We start from the raw sequence: 24,647 nt of genomic DNA on the forward strand, positions 1-24,647 counted from the left end.
ATTGAGTTTTAATTATGGTACCTGGGCAATATATAACTACAAATAACATTATGTCAATTTGTTTTAAATAGGTTCTGCTTTTGCTAAGGCGAAACCACAGCATAGTTGGATAGCAGCTACAATATCAGGTTTCAAACGGGTTTTGCTTTTACCATTATACTATTCATGGTAATTTTAATTTTTCATTTTTGTTGCTCTAAGTTATGAATTAATATTTGATATTCTTGAAGCTTACTATTCTTGCATGAAGAAAAACGATAAAATTGTTGTTCAAAGTCTTCTTCTTTTTAATTTCTTTTTATTGCTTATTAACTATAAAAAAAGGTCACCTAAGAAATATTTTTTTTAAACTAACAAAGGGAAAACAAACATATTGTGAGGGTTTTTTTTTTTCTTAAACTTTGGTGTACTGCCATGGGAAACTAATCTGTATTTTTTTTTTTTTTTTTTTTTTTTTTTGCATTTTTGTCATCTATTGTACTTTAGCTTTATTGTGCAAAGCTTGCTTGTTTAGTTTCTGTTAAAAGTTCAGCATGAAAAAAAAGTCCATTTCCAACATTTCCCTTTTGTTAATATAGAATACAACTTGCATTTCTTCAAGTATCTCAAACTCATTTCTGCATATACTGCTCTTTATCTTCCTATGGGAGTATAATTGATTAGGATAAGTTAAAACCAGAGCGAATTAGAGACTTGTAAAAGCAACTATCAACACAGAATAATATTTCATGCAGCTATGTAAGTGAGTGATTTGATTAAAAGCAGTTTTATGACTTAGAATGCTGGATCTGCACCAAGCAATCGCTATGGAGCGAAATACGATGAAATTGTAAGTTCGGCATTGGAAACTCTGATTTGGCAAACAGAAAATTCTCAGATATTTCCATAAAAAATAGAAAAAAGATTTTTCTATTATTCCTTTGATCCTCAAAATTATTATAACAATTTCTGCAAAAAAGAAAAATAATAACAAATTGGAAACTCAATTTTCCTATCTATTGTTATCAAGTGTTTATTAAACTTAAGTGCATTCTACATATTTAAAGTAAAAGCACTTGCATTGTATATTTTATAAAATTATTCCTTTGTTTTCTGCTTGAAATGTAAAGGAAAAAAAATCACAATTAAATTGTTATTAAATGTAAGTCTTACGCTAAGATTTTTAAAATTTGGTTCTTAGCAAAGAGATCACCTTGAGGTTTAGTCACAATGCAGCAATTAGGCTGAAGGGAATGTTAAATCATCTACTTGAAGTGAAGAAAAAATTGACCTAGACCAAATGTTGTTTTTTTTCTAGAATGCTTAACATAGACAAATACTTCTCTTTTATGGACCAATTTAAATTCCTGATGAACGTAGCTGTGAAACTTACATGTTTTAAACTCCAACTTTTACAATTATGAGACCAGACTCGACTTCATTTATCCATTATATTTCAATTTTTTGTGTGTTTCCAGAACATAAGAATATTTATCCAATTGCTTTTTTTAGGTGGCAAGTACAAACAAACAGTCTAGTCACATGTACACTGGTGCTCTTATATTTTGTACAGATTGCTGCTATGTATTTTTACTTTTCTGCAGATGATAAAGAATTTTCAGTGAGTATGAAATTTAATGCATAGATAATTAGCTTTTATATTGATTCTAAACATTTTATGTTTCATGTGTATTTGGTAATTATATGTGTTTAAAAGTGCTATTTTTAACAACTTGTAGTTTCAAATATAGATTGTACACAGGCGCGTGCACAGACATTTTGAGGCCTGTCACAAATAACTTTTAAAATGACCCCCCTCCGTATTGTTTACCCCTATGTCCTTACATATATTTCACCCTGATTTTAAAAATCTCTGACCCCCTTCAAAGCTGGGGCCCGGTCCAACAGGTGTCCCTTCTCCCCCCTCCCCCTGTGCACGCCCCTGATTGTACACAGCGAAACATTTTTATTCAGAAGTAAAGCAAACATGAAAATAAGAGCTGTCCTTAGGTTAGTGCTAGCATGGAAATAACCTTAGAGGTTGTAACATAAAAAATGCCGGTTTAAGGCATAGCTGTCCTACAAAAATTCCTAAGGATTAAATTTTCCCTGAAGTTCACATTTGGAGAATCAAAACAGCTAACAAGTTAAACAAGCAAGAAGAAACAGAAAGTATTTGGGGTTGGAAGAGAAGATTTAATTTTTATATGCAACAAATTAGTTTAAAGCATTTTTCTTTTTAATAACAATTCAGTAATGAGGGTACTTGTTACTTAATGGAATTTCTTTGATAAAAATTAATCCTACTACAACACTTAATATCTTTTATGCAAAACTTTACTTCAGTTAATCTAATTGTCAGTATAATGAAGATCATCAGCCAATTTATTCATCACAATTTGGTTTTAAAAATGTTTTGTATTAATGCATAATTTTGGTTATCTTTTTTTTAAATATACTTTGTGTTTATTTATCTTTAACAACCAGTAGTTGTACTGAAATTGGTATTTAACAAGCCTTTAATTTCCATTTTTTAAATTATTTCTAGGGCTTATATATATTTTTGATGTTTTTTTAAAACTTCTTTAGAAATTCAAAAGTATATTAATTGATTTTGAAGTTATAAGGTTCTTTGACCTGTATCAGTATAGCATTTGAGGGCAGAATGGTGCAACAATTTTTGCAGAACATTTTTTTGCATTTGAGATGTGTTTGTAAGCATTTTAGTGGAAATTTTCATTCAGCTGTCACATTTCAAATTTTATAAAATTGTCAAAATGCAATGTTCTGTTAAGGTGGACTTTTCAGTTAATGAGAGGACTTTTATATTTAGAGTATGATCTGAGCTTTAAAATTAGTTAGTTTTAGAATAGTTTTGAATTAAGAAGATTTGAAGGTAATATATGATTCAGCTGTTTAACTTTATTAAAACAGAATATTAATGCAGTCGTCTAAGCTTCATAAAATTATTGTGATAATGGGAATGGGTTCCCTGGATGTGTAATTTGTATTTTATAACCAGGAAAAAACTTTATTAATCCGATTATGAATGTCCTTCACTCCACTTCTTTTAATTTGTATGAAGTTTTTTGATCTTAAAATGTGATGTAGCTTGATGGATTCTTGAATAGCTTTTCCTGTTTTATACTAAAAGCAAATATTTTATTCAGAAAAACCAATGTTATTGATTTTCAACTTTTTCAAGCAAATAAAGTTATTATAATATGCAAAAAACTCGGAGCCAACTGAACTTTTGAAACATCAATTTTCTGGTTTCAAACCATGTGGTGCCACCTGTTGAAATTTTGTACCAGAGTGCTAATTAACTTTGAACAGAAACCATTTAAATTTATTTTATATAAGTTAGCTAACAATACCTTGACACTTGTAGGGCTGAGTTTAGGTCAGTACTCCTCATAGCACATTCGAAACGTCTTCTGCACCCCCCCCCCCCCTCTTACTCCTCCTAAAAGAGGAAGCCTTGTTTTTGAAAATCATACTAAAGTCCTGTTAAAAAAATGTCATAGTGTAAAATAGAAATTTATTTATTTTTTCCTCCGAAAATAGTTGTAGAAAAGTAAAAGTAAAAAATAAAATTTGTCACCTTAGGTGGCTGTTTAGTCTTAAAATTTACCACTGGGCACGTGCCAAGTATGTTCTTAATGCTGAAGTGGTTAAATCATAGTAGACATTATAAAAATTGTCATTGAAATAACATTTAAACTTGAACATTCTTCCAATTACCGTATTACCCGCATTATTTGGCATGCCGGAAAAAAGCGAGGTTGACCAGCATATCGGGAATTTCGAATTTTCCGGCTGGCAGGATAATTCGAGGTTTATTTTGCAACAAAACAAAAGTAAATTTTCCCATTCAGTTCCAATCAGAAAGCAAACTATTACAAGGGAGAAAAAGAAATAAATCCCAACATCATGTAATCAATTCAGAAACAATTATCGTTATTGCGATTTATTCATAATTTTTCAAATAAATTATTGAAGGTTCCTTTTAGAGAGGTAAGTTTAATTTTTATTTTTTGAATAGCTACGGTGAATGCTTTAGCACCAGTTTAAGGGCGGTAACTTACTGCTTAAATGTTTGCTTACATAGTTTTGATTTCATTTTTATAAAATTATTCGTTATTAGACAATATTTTTCTTGTTAAAATAACAAATGACATTGTTAGTAAATATTTTTACAAAATTAAATTGTTTATTTATAATATGTACAGAACTTATATTCATTTGTAAGCTGAACATATTTTTTTTATAGTAATATTTTTTTAACCTCGATTTTTCCGGCACGCCGGAAATGTCCAGGCAAGTGTTATTGAAAATCTGGTGACCCACGAATTGTGCAGGGTAATACGGTAACAATATTTTGATTACAAGTATATTCTGACAGCCGGGTTGCAACACATAGGTCTTGTTCGAGTTGAGAAACTGGCTAACCTGGGCAGCTGTTCTCATGACATTTGATGATGTCCGTGGTAGTGCTATGAACGTCTGCAGAATGTTTTCATATACGATTGGCTTACCAGTGATGCTTCTGGTTAGTTCCTTGTAAGCCTGAGTTTACCAATCTCCTCAAACACAGCCATACTGTCTATACTCAGTTATGACATATTCTTCAATCATTTCCTGTTGATATATGCTTGTAGTTCAGTCCCAGCTTGAGGACAATAACTTACAGCTTAATAATTTGATTGTTCAAAATGTCATTGAATTTTCTGCTTTTTGCTTAGGAAGTTTCAGTATGTGAAATTTTAACTCCAGTGGTGATGATGTTCATTCTTGGTATATTGCATTCACAAATTGTTGCGACTTTCACAAGCAAAAAGAGCCGAAAACAAGTCACAAGAGCCAAGCGGTATGTTTTTTTTCTTCTTTAGCCTCCTTAGATTCATATTTTATATAATGCATTATTTAAATTAAGCAAATTTGTGTTTTATGTAATGCAAATTTGCTTATAACATATATTTTTGTGCTTCAGATTTTAATGTTCCAGTTTACTAATTTTTAAAGACAAAATGAATTCTTGAATTCTACAGCCCTCAGAAATAAAATTGCTGGATGTTTCTTTTATACACAGCTAAATTTTATTGATGCTTATTTTGTGTTGATCTTTACGTCAAATCCTTCTTCTTTTTTTTTTCAAATAAAATTTAGCTGTATTCTTGGTTACATATTATAAAGTTATTTTTTATTGTTGTTATTGTAAAGATTTGCTTTAAAATTTCAACTTGAATCTCTGAGCAAGTTTTGTACTCTCTCCAAATGAGATATTATTCCCTCTATTAGAAGTAACATTTCCCTCTTTAAATACAAAAAGCCTGAAGCATTTATGTAATTTTTTCTTGGATAGTTGATACACATTTTGTATGTCATATCATTTTCTTTTGCTTATTTTTAATTTTCAGAAGAAGGATTAAATCCAAACGTTTAAAGAGTTCAGCTGATTATGATCGAGAATCTAAATCGTCACCTGATTCAGCTTCTGATGACAAAATGGAAAACATGGAAAATAGTAATCCTAGTCAGACTGCAAATGAAAGCTGCGATGAAATTCATAGTCCAAAGAATAATATAGAAGGAAATACAAATATTGCTGATATTGAATGTGAACCATGTGGATGTAAAAGATACTTTAAAACTGGTAAATTTTAAATCATTATTCAAACTAATTTGAAGTAAAATTGCATTGTTTATTGTGTTTTGAAATATTGCACATGACAAATTGTTAATACTTGTCATTTAAAGTAGGATATAACACTTGTTTATCTAAATACAAACACAAAAGTGGCAACAAGTTTGTGGGCACAGTAAGGCTGGTACTAGTCAATTTATATACTAGCAGTGAAGATTAAGCACCCTCTTAAAGTTATTTACTGCATTGCAAGTATCTGTTCCTGTAAACATTTCTAGCTGCCTACAGCCCTATTCACCTAAAAATGTCTCCTAATTTCAAAATTAGCTTAGGATTTGAAAAATTAAAACAGCGATCCCTATATCTCCATCCATGCAGATTTTTAATCCATCAACATCTTCTGCTTTAAAATATTTAAATAATTGCATCACATTCTCTCCAACTTTCCTTTTTTCAAGATCATACATATTAAGCTTCTTTGCACTGGAATCATGATCTGAATCAGAAGGTTCAAATAAGTAAGTAGCAAAATATTGGTAATAGTAAAATAAAATAGTAGTACTGTAAACTCCTGATTATCCATGATCTCTCACACTTTCCAAAAAAAAAAAAAAAAAGCTCTGATACTTTGATGAATGTGGAAAAGTGCACCCATTTCAGTGCAAAACCTATGTTTAGACATATGATCTTCTTTTCTCTCTTTCTTCCAAAGACATAAATCCTTCCAAGTTCACCAAAACCTGACTAGTTGAAGACTAATTTTTACTTCTGCACTCCTTACACACGGAAACAAGTGACCGGACCAGTTTTATTCGAAATAATTCCCCACCTCTTCCTTACATGTTTTTGAATGTCATAGGCTCATGCATGTGTGCAATCTGTTTGCAGCAATGAGCAATTCTTTTTTTAACATGTACATACATTTTTACCTAAACAGTTATTTTTCTTAACTGCAGTTTAAATATATGTGTGAGTGTTGTGCTTTTAAGCTATTGTATACACTAGTATTGCTTTTTACCTATTTTATGAGTTATCGATAAAAATTTTTTCTTATATGTGGTTACCACACCACTCTTTTGTAAATAATCAAGAGTTTACTGTAGTAATATAGTAATATAGAAAATCTAAAAAATCTTGTGTTAGACGTATGCATAAGTACATATGGTACAGAAAAAGTTTTTCAAAGTACTATCATGAGCAGAGTAAAAATAATATACAAATACAAAAGTGATGACCAGCAACAGGCTCTGAGCTCAGCTAGACTGGTCCTAGTCAATTTACAATCCCCAGTAAAGATCAAATGCAGTGTTATGAAAAATCATTTTTGTTTTCAGTCTAAAGTTGTTTTTTTTTTTTTTTTGGTTTAATGCTATTAATTTTTAACAGGACAACAACTTCGGTTTACATTTCAAGACAGCTCAAAAGATATGACAAGTGACAGAATTGATACTGAGAATTCAAACTTGGTTTTATCTTCCGAAGAACAAGCTGTCAGTAATACTTCATCTGAAACACATATCATGCATTTAGCTCAAAGCAAAACTCAAGCCTCTCACTCAGAGGATTTCAATGAGCTTATTCAGCCTGAAAAAGTGTTGGTGTCTGGTGCCATGAAATGCATGTGCCATAGAAAACTTATTCCTACAGATAAAACTGAAGTAGAAGCCTCAAACTGTGAACTCAGCAAGGATAGCAATGGAACCCTTCCGAATCATGAAATAATTCAAAATAAAGACAAGGGTAATGTCAGCTCTGATGAAGATTATTTTGTGGCGAAGAAACCATTGTACACTAGCGAACAATGGAAGAGGTATGTGATGGAAATGAAAAGCAATTGTAATGCATTCAAACTTTGCTCAAAAAATAATTCTGTGAAAACTGGGCAGTCTATTTTGTCGAGGAGATACTCTGATGTTGGTCCCATTTATAAGAATGCTAAAATTTTTCAGACAGTTCATAACATTCATCAAGGTCATCGTCATTCTGCAGATAGCATTTTAGTCAAAAGAAATAGCCTAAAAAATAGTACTTTCTCTTCAGACCTGAATTTATGTACCAAAGATGAACCTACCTCAAAAAAAAGTGCTTTGAAAGATAATAAGGTGAGGTGGAACCAGAGATGTGTGCCCCCTTCAATAACATTGCCTATAAATATCAAAAATTTTTCAAGCTCCTGTGAATCTGGTGCTGAAACAACTTCACCAAACACTCCATCAAAGGTAATTATTTTTAAAAATAATATACACCCTTGTGCAAATTAATTGAAACAAGCTAGAAAAATTGAGTAAACTAAGATAATATGGTATTTTATTTAAATTTATATAAACTCAAAAGTTTTTAGTGCATAATATGATGCCCAGGACTTTTTACTAACATTTGGACACCATTCAGCATTAAATCCCACCATTTTTTTACAATCATTTATAATATTTGAGTCCATGTCCTGAACATGAATTAAAGCAGTAATTGGCCTCTCCTAAGTTGAACGGTCCATATGCAATAGACGATTCTTGCATATATTCCAAAGATTTTCAATTGGCTTGATATTAAGAAAGTTCCCAGGCCATTCCAGTATCTCAATTTGGTTCTCAGACACGAATTTCTTGATCGTTTTAGAAGAATGGAAACGGTCTAAGTCCTGCTGGAAAATCCCCCTTCCATCTGGGTATCGTTTTTTCAACTCTAGCAAAACCTTTTTTTCCAGAATGGTAATATATTGCTCAGGACACATCATACCCTAAACAGGCTACAAAGAACAAACCCCATCATAACCAAACAACCCAAAAAAAATTCTTTTGAGGGTGTTTTACAACTTGGTTCATGTTCTTTCACCTGGAGACACTGTTGCACTCTCTCTTGACACTCTGCACGTGTTGAGTTCTTTGGCCTAGAACAAAGAAATTACTTTCGTCGTTAAATAGTACTTTCCTTCAATATTCAACAGTCCAATTCTTATATTTTAACTCCCACAAGTAGCCCCTTTTTCTTCATTGGTTGGGTCAGAAGCTGTTTCTTCATCAGCCGACAGGCTGCAGAAAGGCTACTCTGAACAGTAGATGAGCTAATATTTATTCCAGTCTCTTTTGAATCTCTATTAAATGCGGTGCTAGTCTTTCGAGGACCTTTTTTACTTTGTATAATTAGAAAAGAGTCATCTCTTGGTGATAATTTCAATTTTTGGCGACATTCCTCTCTCCGTTTTGAAAATATAGATCCTGTTTCTCTATTTTGTTTTATAATATGGCTCACAGTTGCAGTACTAACGTCGACAACCTTTGAAATCTCTCTTAAGCGTTCGGACAGAGGAACAATCTTTGTACACTTTTGCGGTGTTACATCCGTTGCTGATCACAGTGAAATCTCAACTGACGCGATCATAGCTGCAGCTTTCATCTTCCTACAAAAATTTCAAATTCCTGCACATGCCCTCTCAGCGCTCCTCTGATTGGTGTAAATTGATGTCAGGTAAAGGATTTATTAATCCCATAAATATTTTTACACATTTTAGTTTTATTGGTGAAGAATACTTGAATTGATTTTTAAATTAATGGAAAAAATATTTTGTTTCAATTAATTTGCACTAGGGTGTATGATAGTAACAGTTTACTATTTTTTTCTTTTTTGTTCTTATTTCAGTATCAGAAACACCTTGATGCTATGACATATGTCCCAGATTCTTTAGAAAGTCTTCAGACTATTTCTTAATTGTGACATTGCTATTTTTTTAATGGAGGAAAGGTTGTAAATTTTCTATTGCATTAACTATAATTCTGCACCTAATATGTTTAAAGTACAGTCGATGTTCTTTATAAGGACCGCTGAGACCCAAACAAATTCACAATTATAATGAGAGCATGTTTTTTAGTCATAGTTAAAAATATGCAAGTTACATATCATTTTAAAAAGAAGTAAGAAACTAATAATGTAACAAATAATTGCGGCTACAAAATATCAAATACTACACATAAAATAACATAACCTTCAAATAATACTTTTTACAACAAAATACATCAAGAATTACTGACAGGAGTTGGTAATTTTTAATTTAGAGATCATGGTTTGCTTCTATTTTGTTTGAGATTTGTTTTTTTCTTTCTTTAAATATTAGTTTCTCCTCTTATTTAGATAATGAGCTGCTTTTCACTTTTACGACTATGTCTTACATTCCTGTTTTTATATATCATTCACTATAAGGATAAGGATTAGTGTTGATTTTGAATTAAAAGTTAAATTTTCTATTTTTAAGATTTTGTCTTTTTAATTAACACTCTTTTTGAGCTTTTTTTTTTTTTTTTTAAATCCTATTGTATTAATGTTTTTTTTTAATGCTTGGATATGCTTGATTATGTTTTAACTGTGCAATATGGTGAAACTTCGGTAACTCGACCCCGCAGATAACTCCACTACCCTGGTAACTCAACTTTAATTTTCCTTATGGTTGGCTCAATGCTAATTCAATGGGCGAAATGCTCTCTAACTTGATACACATTTAGAGGAACCCCTATAAGTTGATATCCAATTGCTATTTTAGTCCAATTTTTGCTACCAATATTCTTTCATACTGACCTTTTCTCATAATTTTACACTATGGTTTCTTGGTGAGTCAATCCTTTTCTGGAAAGCTTATTTAGAGAACTCCATTTTTTTTATCTTGGGCAGAGTTGACCAACACACTTTGTGCTGTCAGTGCAATTTTAAAAGGCTAGGATAAATTTACCCCTGGGAGTCCTTTAGAAAAAAAAAGATACCATACAGGTTTTTCAAACAAGTGTGAGAAGAATTTTTTATTTTGAACAGACCCAACTGTGAGGTTTTGAGCTTTTATCTCTTTTCAAAATTTATAGATTTATTCCTCATGAGGTATTCAAATAGTACCTTGTTAGTATAATAGATTTTATTGTATGGATATTAAAAAATAAATAACATTTTGGGGGGGGGGGGGTGCTGTGAAATGAGCTTTAAAAGTGTTCATTGTTGCTTTACTGATTCAAGTTGTATTGTCTCGAATGCAATCTGCTTAAGAAATATTTCTAACTTGTATTTCAAATTCTACAAGAGCAACTTTCTGTGTCAATTTTATAATACCTTAGATTTCTGCCTTCATTACTTTACTGTTATATAAAAAAAATGATATAATGACTAAAACTTTCGGTTTTTAAAGCAATTTTTTTTTTTTGCGATTGTGAAGCTTTCATATTAGAAATCAAAATTTTTAAATGCAATTTTCAACAAATTAAAAACTGAATTTTATCTTGAATAAAACTTATTTCCATAAAGAATATCTTTTTTAATGTTTATTTTGCTGTTTTGAAATAATATGCTGAATTTAAACTTATAATTATTAATATTATTTTCATTTTCAGCCTCTCACATCAGATTTAGAGTGGCCTCTCATAACTAACACTGACTGTAACAGTGACAGTACTGACTGCTCTTCTCAATGTTCTGAAGATAATGGAAGTGAAGTTTCCCCTTCTGAAAACCCTTTTGCATGGGAAATTCAAGAAGTGAGGTTTTTTTCCTTAAAAATGTTAGTCATTTGTGTAAGGATTTTTTTAACATTACCTTATATACAGAGTCTCAGGATCAGACAAATCCTGGGCTCCAGTTTGCTCACGAGACTCAAAATAATATCGTGGCAACTAGCACTTTCAAAAGCCATGTTGCGCTGAATTTTCCTATAAACTTTGAGAAATAATTTGTCTGGTGCTTAAACAATTTTCCTGACTTCTAAGATTTTGCAACTTGTGTTGGTCTTATACATATGTACATGCAAAACCAATTTTATGTTTAGTTTCATGAAGTATCTTAGTTTAATGAATTGTAATTAACTTTAACTTGCATATGATGTACATTAAAAAGGAGTCCATAATCTGTGTTATGTTTTCCATTGGAGGCGGTGAGCAAAGGGATGTAAGTGGCAAAATTAAAAATTTGGAGGTAACCAGTACACATGGTAGGTGAACCTCTCCTCTGTCTTGGGGCAAGAGATGATACTAGTACACACTGGTAGTTGCTGCTATACAGCATGATTTAGAAAAAAATTTCAAGGAAAGCCTACCTAGGATGTTATCTTTAAAGGTGTTTTATTCAAAACTTGAAAATGTCCACTTACATCCCTTTGCTTTTCACTGCCTCATTTGTAACCTTTTTCTGTTTTAAGAAATAATCGTTTCAGTTTTAGTGATAAAAAGTATGTTTTTGTGATAAAAAGTATGTTTTTGGATTTTGAACCTTGATTTTGTTGGTAATTAAAAAACATTTTTAATGAAAACAGGCCATAGTTAAAATTGTAAAGGATTGAAAGTATCGAGATAGTAATGAAATTTAAGATAATGTTTAAAATATTGATAATAATCAAGCAAAGCTCTTATAATATACATGGTATTTTATGATTACCTTTTAGGGACCAAAATAAAAGTTTATATGTCATTAATGAAAACTTTTCTTGCATTAAAGTGATTTGATTGTTAGTGAGAAAAAATATATTGGGTGTTTAAAAAGTCCTTGACACATTTTGAAAATTCAAAGAAAAGCAACTAATTGTTGTATGAATATGCATTTTGCGCCGTAATACTTCACAGGTGAAATATTTTTTTTTTTTTTTTTGACATTGTAAAAAAAAAATGATAAAGGAAAAAAAGAAAAAAAGTTTAGTTATAGGTAATAGCTGTATCCTCACACACACACATTAAGAAAAGCCATGTCATTTGAGGTGTTTAATCATTTTATTAAACAGAAAGCAATACCTTTCATTACTAGAGTTCAATGTGTCTTCTATTTGTGGACATGGGATGAACTTGAATACTGTTTAGATATGATTTAAGCAACATACAGTGCACACATTGAACTCTTGTTAAATAAAGTGATCAAAACTCCTCACATCGTGTTTGTTTTTCTTAATGTGACGACGCAGTGATTACTTATGATTACTTTTTCTTTTTTGTCCTTTTTTTTTACAATGTCATAAAAAATTCTTGAATTTGTTAAGTATTATGGCACAAACCGCATATTCGTATGACAATTTGTTGCTATAAATTTTTAAAATGTGTCAAGGACTTTTTGAACACCCTGTATTATTTTGTAAGAGCAATTGTTCTACAAAAACATCAATGCTGATGTAACAAATGTATTGCAGCCTTCCAAGAAGTTTTCAAATGTTGGATACACAGGCACAGACAAAGGTAATAATGATTTTTTGTCCTTTGTACTTCTTTATTTTTCCATATTTCAAATAACCTTTAGTTTTGTTTCTGCATGGAATGGTTTGGGATTATATTTTTTTCTTTTCTACATTTTGATCCTTTATTTTATCCTCTGTTTTTAGGTCATCGTCCAAGATTGGGTAACTTTTCCATCTGAGGAATAATATTCTTAAACCCTTTAACTCTTAAAACCTGCATGAATCTACTAAGACTGCATATCTGTTAATACACATCATTTCAATATATTTCTGCTTTTTACTGCTTGATAGATATTTTATTCTGTTGTAAAAGCTCAAAATATTGTTTTCGTTGTATCCTAAGAGTTGCTATCACAGTCTCATATTATTTCTTTCAAGAGGTTAGAACATGTTTACGATATTAGATTAGTAAACTTTCACTTTCATCCCATTTTCAGCACTTCTGTTCAAATCTAATTTGAAATTGCATCAAATTAAATGTTATAAATAATTACTAGAAAATTGGGGGACATATGGTAATAAAAACTTTTAAGATCACATTTTTTTTTAATGTTAGAAGAAAGAGTGAATTTGCCATACTTTTTGTACTTTTTTAAACTTTTGTATGAAACTTATGTTGTCAATGATTTTTATTAATAAACAAAGGTACTCATAAGACCAAAGATAAGATTTTAGAATACAGTAGAAGACCGTTATAATGCCGACCTGTATAACGCAATTCTCTAAAAACCACACTACTTTTCAGAAGTAAACAATAGGTTTTGGAAGTTTAAAAAATCCCTCTGTTTTGCTTTGCAAACACAAAAATTGTTAGACAAATTAAATTTTGAAAGTTTTTCATCTTTCTATTTTGTTTCAAAGCTTTTAAATTGAAAATTAGTACTCACAGTAAACAGAAAATACTCGATGGCTCTTGAAAATGCAGCTGTTATGCAAACCATAAAGCTAGCAGAAGTGCAGAATTTTTATTTGTGAATAACTAATTGTAATATTGGTGCTTTAAAACTCATTGGAGATAAAACTCATTCTGAAGTGCTAATATATAGATATATTCTGAATATTAGTTTCAAAATTTGAAATGATCTATATAACGCAAAAGCTCCGGTCCCAAGGTGCGCGTTATAACGGTCTTCTACTGTACATTGTGTATACTTATTCAATTAAATAACAATTTTTTTCTCTCTTTTTATTGAGGAAAAGCAATACTTCTATAGTTAACTGAAAATTTTTACAAAACCATCGATATTGTCTGATTTGTTTTTCAGACTAAGGCCTATATTAAAATTAATACATAACCTTTTATCATTCATTACATAAATCGTTTATATAAGGCTCAAATTATTTTTAAAATTAGTGTTAAATAAAAGCAGTTATATTTATGCTGTCATTTGCAGGTAAATGGCAGTATCTGCAGAAATGAGTTTTCGAGATATTTGAAGAAATGTGTGTCAGATTCAATGTTAACCATACGGAAATCTTGGAATTAGACTTTTTTTTCATGCCTTTTTTTCAGCGGAAACCAAATAAGCAAGCTTGTACAATAAAAGTTAACGTACAATAAATGACAAAAATGCAAAAAAATTGAAAAATTTGCAGTTACTGCCTTTTACTTGCACACGGCAATATGCTATTTGAGTATAGGAGTGTTTTTAAATTTAATAAAAATAAAGTCGAATTATTTTTACTTCTTCTGTACATTTCTTAGTTAAAAACTCTAATTATGCATTATCTTAAATTTATAGCTTTTTCTAAAATATGAGCAGTTACCATAAAATGATGATAGACTATTAATTTAATGAAATTATATATTTATAGATACATATCTATACAATATATATATTGTTTTGTGTATGTACATGTGTACAGTACACATACATCATACATATACAGTAGAACCCTGTTATACTGCTAGGGTTGGAGGACATACGTTATAACATTACTGTTGTGTAATGAAACTTAATTTTTAAGAAATGTAATGACTGTAATACAACACAATACAGTACTAATAGATCTTGAATGGAGTATCCCTAATAGATTTTGAATGGAGTATCCACTCAAACTTTAGTGAAGTCACATCATGCATTACTGCATGTAGAACATTTTTAAAAGCTGCCTTCAAATAAAAATGTACTATAATCACAACCTAACGCTGCAATTACAGCAAGTGTGATTAAAAATCATACCGGGGGAAAATTGTGCATAAATGTTGAACATGACAGACTATATAGAGACTTTGCGCATGAAAGTATACAGGAATTCTCTATTTCTTGAACATGGTGGCACCCATTGTGTCATCAATTTTTTGGTATACATAGGCATGGTATTACAAGGTTCTACTGTATATCATCGCTTCAAAGTAGCAGTAAAACATCCTACACCTCAGAATGACAATAAGATATCTTTCTGTTGATCTGAAAGGATGATATATACGTATACTTATGATATTATATAGAAAATACATAGTAGAGCCCCACTATAACAGGGGAGATTGGAGGACAGGTTTTGCAGTCATAACCACAGTAAATTAGGACTTATTTTTTACCCAATACATTTAGTGGCTGCAATATAATATAGTTCAGTGTTAATACAACTTGAAATAAAAGACATTACAAGATTTATTAAAGCTGTATTACAAAATGTACAATACTTTAATAAATTATTTCAAGCAACACGAATTTCTCTTCATATGTAAGATAAATGTAAGATTATTTATGATCTAACATGTAACTATGGTTATCAACTATCAAATCATATATCAGGAAAGAAATTAGTTATCCATTTACGCAGAATTTCAGATAAACATAAACCAAACTAGCCATATATTAAATTATTTTTTTCATTAGAAATTAATTATTTTATTTTTTTTTATTTGAAAAAATATTCCTATTTGATGTAGATAAATTTACAACACCAGATAAAAATGCATTTATATTTCACAAAATCGAAAAACATTTTCTATTTTAAATTGGCATAGATTCAAATATTACAGTTAAAATATTTTTAAACCAAATTACTTAATATACATTTTTTGCGCAGAAAAGTATTAACATATAAAATAATGCTGGAGCATCAATCTTTAATGCAAATCGAGAAATACATGTTGTTTATTACTTAAATATCATACTTATTTCAAGCAATTTTAAGGTATCATTGTGAAAGTTTGTAATTAGAATTGTATTTTGAATTATTTAAAAAAGCTTCTGCATTAAACTTAAATAATTCAGTGTACTGTGAGAAAATGCTGATTAATATTTTAAGGTATCATTGAGAAAGTTTGTAATTAGAATTGTATTTTGAACTAATTAAAAAAGCTTCTGCATTAAACTTAAATAATTCAGTGTGCTCTGAGAAAATGCTGATTAATATTAATGCTGCTTTTCTCATCAATGTTTTAAACTTAAGATCATTGCTTAAATGTGACCATTTCTTTTGGAGCTGCTTTGAACTTTTAAGAAATACAGTACATTAGCTCTGAAAGTAAAAACTATCCTTTGTGATATGTAACTCTTAAAAGCAGCTTTACATTTCTGAACTTTTGCAATTTTCTTCCTATTTTCCAAGTTATTCATTTCGTTTCTTTTTCCTTTAACATTTTTCTTACTTCTTTGCACTTCTCTACATTTTGCATTTTCTTGCTAACCTTTTTCTAAAGTGAGCTGTACCATTTGGGAGCGCAATGAATGCAAGAAGGCGGACTTAACAGCCTTGGACATCAGTTCCGCAATCATCCAGAAAGTTGATTCTTCCCAACATAGCACAGAATATATTTATATTGGAGTTTTGTTTGCATTTATCCTGTCAAGTTTACCGCTGCTGTTTCGCTTACAATGTGGGGTTGCGGAATATATATTTCAAGACATGACATCTGATGTTCTTGCTCTGACCATGCCAACTTCAGAAGAAGTTGCCAAAATCACTGGTGGTCTTTTAGATGTCATGTTTGGACCTGAATTCAGGTATTTAGAAATATTATTATAAAATGTATGCTGTAGTTAGATGTAGCTTTCATATTTTAAAATAGTATGTGTAAAGAGGAACTTATATTTAATGGGGAAATGTGTTTTTCACTATTGAAAAAAATATTTCTATTTGATGTAGATAAATTATAGTATCATTATATTATTATTATTATATATTATTATTATTATACATTATATATTATTATTTATATTATAGTAATCACACTATTAATCAATCCTAATCTTATAATTTGGAAAATACAAGCGTTGACTTTAACTAGAGATTGGAATGGTCGGAAAATCCTGGAAATTTTGGAAAAAAGTATCGGAAAGGGTTTATTTCCTCTTGGAAAAATTGAAAATTATGAAATTTCTAGCACAAAATTTTCAGAAATTTATAATACTTGCATTTAAATGCATTTTTATATGAATATATATATATATATATATATATATATATATATATATATATATATATATATATATATATATATATATATATATATATATATATATATTTTGTGATGAGTATCCCACATGAAAACATCAAGTTTCTTAATGCAAGCTCTAAGATAATTTAATTTCTCTGTACACCAAAGTGTTTATTTTTCATCAACACTGTAAATATATACACTGAACATAATTAATATGTCAATAATATCAGTTAGTTTAAAAGTTTTGTAAAACTGTTACTATAGTTTCATTTAATGTATCTATGTGTATATCAGGGTTGCCAACTTCTCCGCAAAAATGGCGAAACTACGCAGCTTTGCAAAGAAGTTCTTTTGAAATGCTCTTTGAAGCTTTTGAAGTGAAATTATCAATTATAAGATATTCTATTACAGTAGAAGACCGTTATAACGGAGCTTTTGCGTTATACAGGTTTTTGCGTTATATAGATCATTTCAAATTTTGAAACTAATATTCAGAATATATCTATATATTAGCACTTCAGAATGAGTTTTATCTCCAATGAGTATTAATGCACCAATATTACAATTAGTTATTCACAAATAAATACGTTTCACAATAAAAATCCTGCACTTCTGCTAGCTTTATGGTTTGCATAACAGCTGCATTTTCAAGAGCCATCGGGTATTTTCTGTTTACTGTGAGTACTAATTTTCAATTTAAAAGCTTTGAAATAAAATGGAAAGATGAAAAACTTTCCAAATTTAATTTGCCTAACAATTTTTGTGTTTGCAAAGCAAAACAGAGGGATTTTTTAAACTTCCAAAACCTATTGTTTACTTCTGAAAAGTAGTGTGGTTTTTAGAGGATTGCGTTATACAGGTCGGCGTTATAACGGTCTTCTACTGTACTATAAAAGGCTATTTTGTTTCGCCTAAAATAGCTTGAAAAATTGATCAAATAAATAATAAGTTCTGGTGTCAAATAATAACATTAAGAAAATGTGTAGTTATTTACGAAATGCTTTTATTATGACATGATACTTTTAAAAAATGTTATGAGTGACTTTTTTTTTTTTTTGATGAAAAACATTTGAAGAAGTTTGGCTATGTTCTTTATGGTGCACTGTAGTTTTTAAAGATGTAATGTGTTCTTTTCAAATTATGATGCAAAAATTTCTTTAATTTTATTTTCTTTATTTAGAGTTAAAATTGTTGTTTTTGCTGTTATGCTGGAAAGATTTACCTTAAGTTTAGCATACTTCTTTTTGCTTTCTGTTGCGGAAAAGACTTTCAAGCAGGTATTTATTACTTATTTGTGTATCAATTTACATGTTTTAAACTTTCAAAATCTTTTAGAAGTGAAAATGCATGTTTCTAATCTATTCAAAATCTCAAAATGATAAGGATTGAATATCTCTTTTACTCTTAAAATAATGTTAGAAATATCTTTGTTATAAATACAAGAAAATTTATTCTAAATTAATTGAATAGCATTGTTATTTGTCGTTTTAGTTGATGCTATTTCAATGTTATTTTTATTTGATTTTGTTTTCATAAATTTATTTCATATCACAGTAGACTCCAGAGTAACAGTCTTGGGACTGGGGGTAATCTGGTTAAACAAAAATTTGATGAAAGTGGAGAATGAAAAAAAGAAGAATGTAAATTAGATGGAAAGGCACTATATATATTTAAAACTGTATTAAACATTAAGTTGCATTGAGCACTTAAAGAATAGTTTTGAAAAGCATTTTAAATGATATAATGTGTTAAATCTAAACTATAGAAGAAATAATATTCACCTCTTCAACTAGTCAAAGAAATCTAGATTTACGTTTGTGTTGATGAAATATATTCTTTTAAATTATTGAGAAAAAAAGGAAAAAAACACTGGTTCCGTAGTTTGATTTGCTTATGACAGGGGTGTCCACCCTCCCTAAGAACAAAATCCCCCCTAAATGAGAAAAATACCCCTCAAAACACCCCCCTAAAAATTTCAATTGTGCAGACTGCGCCATGACCTCTCTCCCATCCCTAGGTGGGCACCTCTGCTTATGACATTTAAGTACAATAGCATTCTTTAAAAATTATTATTAGCATTATTGTTATTGTTAATAGTTTTGTGTCTTAATTATGTTTTATGTTATTTATTTGTAAAATGAAGTAGCAGTATTAACAATTTTAATACACGAGTTTTAAGCTATAGCTTGAAACATAATTTTCTACTTAAAAAATATATTCTTTAATTTTCCAGTTTTAAAAAAAGCATTAAATATCGATTTGTTAATTTTGCTTTAGTAATTTTAACATGATGTTTATGTGTAGTACTAACAAAAAGTAAATTATAATCAATGATAATTTTGTAAAGATTGAATATTTTAAGAAGAAAGCCAATCAGATACAATGCTCTCTCTCTCTCCCCCTTCCCCCCTTTTCTTTTTGGAGATATTTTCACATTTCATTTGATTTATTTTTCAGCGCTTTCTGTATGCTAAACATTTTTGCTACTTAACATCTTCAAGGCGAGCTAAAAGATCAGATCTGCCTCATTTTCGTTTAAATAAAGTCAGAAACATCAAAATCTGGCTTTCTATACGCTCTTATATGAAGGTAATGTAGCTAAATTGTTTTATTGTGTCATGCATTTTGTTTGGATATGTCAATTCTAGTGCATTATACTTATAATGTTGTGAATGTTATTTTTAATACTCCTAATTTTTTTCATGTTCTGCAAAGAAATTAGGACCTCAAAGATCTGTTGATGTCATAGTGTCAATAACATTTATTTTGGAAGTGTGTGTCATATCATTTTTGTGTATTCAGGTAACAGCTTTCTCTATACAATTTTGCTGCCATATATATGTATGAAATTTTTAATTGTACCTGTTTGCTGGCATTTTTCTTAAGCACTGGTTGATCTTATAAAACCTTTTTGTTAAAATATCAATAATAATAAAGAGTTGCACATAAAATTGAAAAATGCACATTTGCTTAATACATGGTGTACAGTCATCAAAAAAATCAAATTATGTTCATGTATACCAGTGATGGTGAACCTATGACACCATCTCCCAATTTGGAGACACACATATTGATTGCATTTCTAGAACCATCAACAAAGCCAAAAGAAACGAGCTGATGTGTGCCTCACATGACTTCCTTTTACTCCATTTTAATGTCATTTTCCCATTATTGGCAATTTTAATGTGATTCAATAGTTTAATCTCTAAATATTAAAAACGATGGCCAAATTAAAACCAGATAAAAAAAAATCGCCAAATTTTCCGCCAAGTTGGCGACAAAACTTGGCGACCAAAAGACTGGCGATATATCGCCAAGTGTCCGCCAAATTGTAACACCACTTAAGTTTGCATTGATATTAACAATGATTTCCCCCCAAAAAGGTGCAAAAGACCCCCTTAGGAACATCCGAAAGCAACCAAAAGGGGAGGTGCACAACTAGACCCCACTACGAGTCTATGTACCAAATTTCAACTTTCTAGGACATACCATTTTTGAGTTATGCGAGATACATACGCACATACGCACATACGCACATACACACATACGCACATACATACAGACGTCACGAGAAAAGTCGTTGTAATTACCTCGGTGATGGTCAAAATGGATATTTCGCGTGTCTATACATTCTTAGGCACTTTTCCGCATGTGGTCGAATCGAAAAAAAAACTCAACATTCATTTGGGGGTGAGCAAAATGGAAATTAAGGGCGATTTTTGAGTGAAAATTTTTTCGCGAATACAATACTTCCTTTTTTGTAAAAGGAAGTAAAAAAAAATGAAGAATGCAAAAATACTTAAAATCGTCTTGCACTAAAAGTTATTTTCTATTTTTTTTTCCACAATGAAGTTTTAAATTATATCTTATACCATGAAAATGTCTTATTCTCAAAGTTGTACTTTGAAAATCTACTTCGTACCTATTCTGAGAAAAGTTTCCTTTATTTTTTACTTATAGTTATTGCTCCTTTAAGCTTTTGTAGTTCATCTTCCTATTGTAGCAGTATGTCTAACATTAGGGCTCCTAATAGCTGGATTTGTTTCTGCTGCTTGTATATGTTTGTGTGCTTGCAGATAAGGAGTTCGTATATTTCTATGGGAAGCTAACATTAACTAAAATAGCAAAATTTCTTCAAATTACGAGAAACTTAGAACGTTTGACCCACTCCAATGTTTTTTCATATTTACATTTATTCAGCCATAATAACAAGTAGATGCACATGATTTATTTTTTCTTGGTTAACTATTTTCAAGTAAAAAAAATGTGAAACCTTATGTGATATCATTGCAGACAAAAGTTTTGTGTTAAATAGAAATGTTGTTCTTAGTTTAAACCAAAAAAATTTCTTCTGATGTTTAAAGTCACTGAATGTAATGCATATATTTATTTGAAACACCTCCAGTTTTTATAGATTATTCTGGCCAACCTAAATACAGTCAACTCGCGATAACTCGAACTTCGATAGCTCGAATTTTTCGATATCTCGAAAAAAAAAAGTATTTCCCTACACCTTTATTGCGTTTTTAATGAAATTTTATCTCTTTAACTCAAATTATTTTCCCTTCTTCTTGATAACTTGAATTTTTTTCCCATTCACTCAAAAAATTTCACTCCCTGAAAACTCAAATTTTAACAGTTATGCCTTTTCTCCCTCATTTCGCGCTCTACAGAAGAAAAACGTGTCCTCGGGCTCTCTTTTTTGTTGCTGATTTTCACAGTTGTGTTCATCACAGGTACGTGGGAGGGGAGGCATACTTCAGCTGCTGTTTTCTGCCAGCAATAGACAATGGTCGAGTTTCTAGAATAGACGTTCTCTCAAACTGAATGGCCAGTTCCCCGAACACAAACCCTTTCTCGTTCTAGTCTTCGTCTTCCTACTTTACTTATTAATGCTACGAAGAAGCTCAGGTTTATTTTTCATGGTTATAGCTACAAAACAAAAATGCACTACACTTTTTATTGCAGAGAAAAAAAAAGTGATTGATGCAGTTGAAAAAGGGGGAAATAAAAAGATTAATATTGCAAAGGAATTTGGCATTCCGAACAGCACACTGTCAACTATTCTCAAAAATAAAAAGACTATTCTTAAAAACTTTGATGATAATCAAGGGGATAAAAAATAAATGTATATTGCGGAATATCCGAAAGTAGAAAAATGCTTGATAAAATGGATTACCCAGTGCCGGACCCAGAACATTCCACTTGGTGGAAACATATTGAGAGAAAAAACGGAGGATTTTGGGAAGCAACTCGGCTTTACAAATTTCAAAGCAAGCAGTGGTTGGTTTGAAAATTTCAAGAAAAGAAATAATATCACTTTTTATAAAATTTGTGGAGAAAGTGGCAATGTAAGTCAAGAAGTCTGCGAAGAATGGAAGGGATCACTTTCTTCAATTCTAAAAGATCTGACGACAAGGATGTATTCAATTTCGATGAAACAGGTCTATATTTTATGTCTTCCTGACAAAACAATGGCTGTGAAAGGGTAAGCTTACCATGGCAGAAAGAGAAGCAAGGAAAGAATAACTTTATTACTGTGCACCAACATGGGTGGATCAGAAAAAATGAAACCAGTAATGATAGGAAAATCAAAAAAGCCAAGATGTTTCGCTGGAGTTAAATCATTTCCTGTGGATTATGAAGCTAAAACAAAGTCATGGATGACAGTCGAATTGTTTGAAAAATGGCTGAAAAACTTAGACCGTAAAATGTCTAGACAAAACCGCAAAATTGTCCTATTTGTTGACAACTGTACAGCGCATCTAAGCTCAATTATGACAAAATTAAAATCTGTAAAACTGGAGTTCCTTCCACCCACCCCTTCCCACCGCTTCGAAACTACAGCCATTAGATCAGGGAATCATAAAAAATTTCAAACTGAAATATTGTTATCAAGTCGTAAAAAAATGCATTGCTGAGATTGACGAAGGAAGCAACCCTTCTGTAAATGTGTTGCAAGCAATGAGAATGGTTGACAAAGCCTGGAATTGCGTTGAACAAAGAACAATAGCAAACTGCTTTAGAGAGGCGGGTTTCCATAAAGCATCTGCTGAGGAAATCCACGTAGAAGAGGAAGAAAAATAAAAGGAAATCGAGGAAACAGTTGACAAGGAATGGAGTTTAGTATCGAAAGCTCTGCAGCTCGATTCTGTAACAACCTTTCGAGACCTGGTCAACATAAATGATGAAATTCAAGTGTGTGGAAATTTATCACACAAAAACATAGTTGATGAGTTTAGACCACTCTCAGAAGATGAAGATGATGAGATGGAAGAACTTATACATTTAAAAAAGATCACCTTTAATGAAGCAAAAAGTGCCATGCATGTGATGCGGGCGTTCATTGAATCAAGACCTGATATGAACTCAAAGACATTCAATGCTATTTCCCATCTGGAAAATATAATTGACGTGAAAAAAAAAGAGTACCCTTCAAACTCTTCTTGAGATATTTTAAATAAAGTATGGTAAGTTCTTATTTTGTGTTCGCTTTTGTTAATGAGGTGTGATGATTAAATGGAATGATTTTTTGTAAGATTTTCGATAACTCGAAATTTTTATGCCTTCCCTTCAATTTTGAGTAAGCGAGAGTCGACTGTATAGCCAAAATTAACTTTATTTAAAAAATTTTAAGATATTTTACCTATCAACAAAGCTGTGAGTTAAGGGGGTTGGGAGAGGGGTCATTTGCTGAACATGGATCACTTGACACAACTTTTACTTTTGAGGTAGACTGTGCAATGCAGCTAGAAAATACATAAAGAAAAAACCCTTCAAAAATGGAAGATATGTTTGTTCTGATTATCTTTGACGGTTACTTGCACCGCAACAGGACTATTATGAACAGTTGATTCTGCCTCTTATCCAATCATGAATTTTAACAAAAGTGCTAGAAAAAGTTGATTTTTTATCCTTTTCTGATAAGTGTAACGTTAGACCATGGTAGTATAGTAAGGTTATAACTATCTTACAAAGAAAACTTACTGTAAAGTATTTTTTTCTGATATACATATATGCTGTCTACTGAAAATCTTTTAAAACCATTTTTGTAATTAATACCAGACTTTCTCAGTTAAAAGTTATATGTTATCTTTTTGCTCATTTTATTTGTAAATTTCATTAACTGTTTGCGCATTATTCATTAAAAAATATTTTTCAGCTTTTGAAAGAAACTGGCCATTTTGCTGACAGGTTATATTGCTGGGAACTACTTTTTTGGACATTAGCTCTTGGCATATATCTCTTAAGATTCATGATTATTGGGAGTAAAATTAATAAGAAGTATAGGAATTTATCGGTACTTATCACTGAGCAGGTAAGATTTTGAAAGTTTTTTAATTAAATATTATTTATTTTTGCTTACATTTTTGGTTGAATATTTGAACATATATTTCAGCATAAGAATTATCAAATTAATTAGATTTTCTGATTAAATGAACTTT

At 30.5% G+C, this 24,647-nt stretch overlaps 1 protein-coding gene across 2 annotated transcripts in view; it reads left to right on the plus strand.

Moving 5' to 3' along the window:
* The window catches only part of LOC129221957 (protein PHTF2-like), a 41,462-nt gene that overhangs the window by 10,815 nt on the left and 6,000 nt on the right, over positions 1-24,647 (plus strand). For both annotated transcript variants that reach the window (XM_054856354.1, XM_054856353.1), the window contains exons 5-17: positions 72-168; positions 1,492-1,600; positions 4,725-4,849; positions 5,400-5,635; positions 7,013-7,845; positions 10,990-11,133; positions 12,765-12,810; positions 12,954-12,971; positions 16,462-16,765; positions 18,383-18,479; positions 19,660-19,791; positions 19,918-20,004; positions 24,365-24,520. In XM_054856354.1, the coding sequence (XP_054712329.1) occupies positions 72-168; positions 1,492-1,600; positions 4,725-4,849; positions 5,400-5,635; positions 7,013-7,845; positions 10,990-11,133; positions 12,765-12,810; positions 12,954-12,971; positions 16,462-16,765; positions 18,383-18,479; positions 19,660-19,791; positions 19,918-20,004; positions 24,365-24,520 (2,384 nt within the window). The remainder of the gene's footprint in view (positions 1-71; positions 169-1,491; positions 1,601-4,724; positions 4,850-5,399; positions 5,636-7,012; positions 7,846-10,989; positions 11,134-12,764; positions 12,811-12,953; positions 12,972-16,461; positions 16,766-18,382; positions 18,480-19,659; positions 19,792-19,917; positions 20,005-24,364; positions 24,521-24,647) is intronic.

This window comes from Uloborus diversus, chromosome 5 (assembly GCF_026930045.1).
Source record: "Uloborus diversus isolate 005 chromosome 5, Udiv.v.3.1, whole genome shotgun sequence".
Taxonomy (NCBI): Eukaryota; Metazoa; Arthropoda; class Arachnida; order Araneae; family Uloboridae; genus Uloborus; species Uloborus diversus.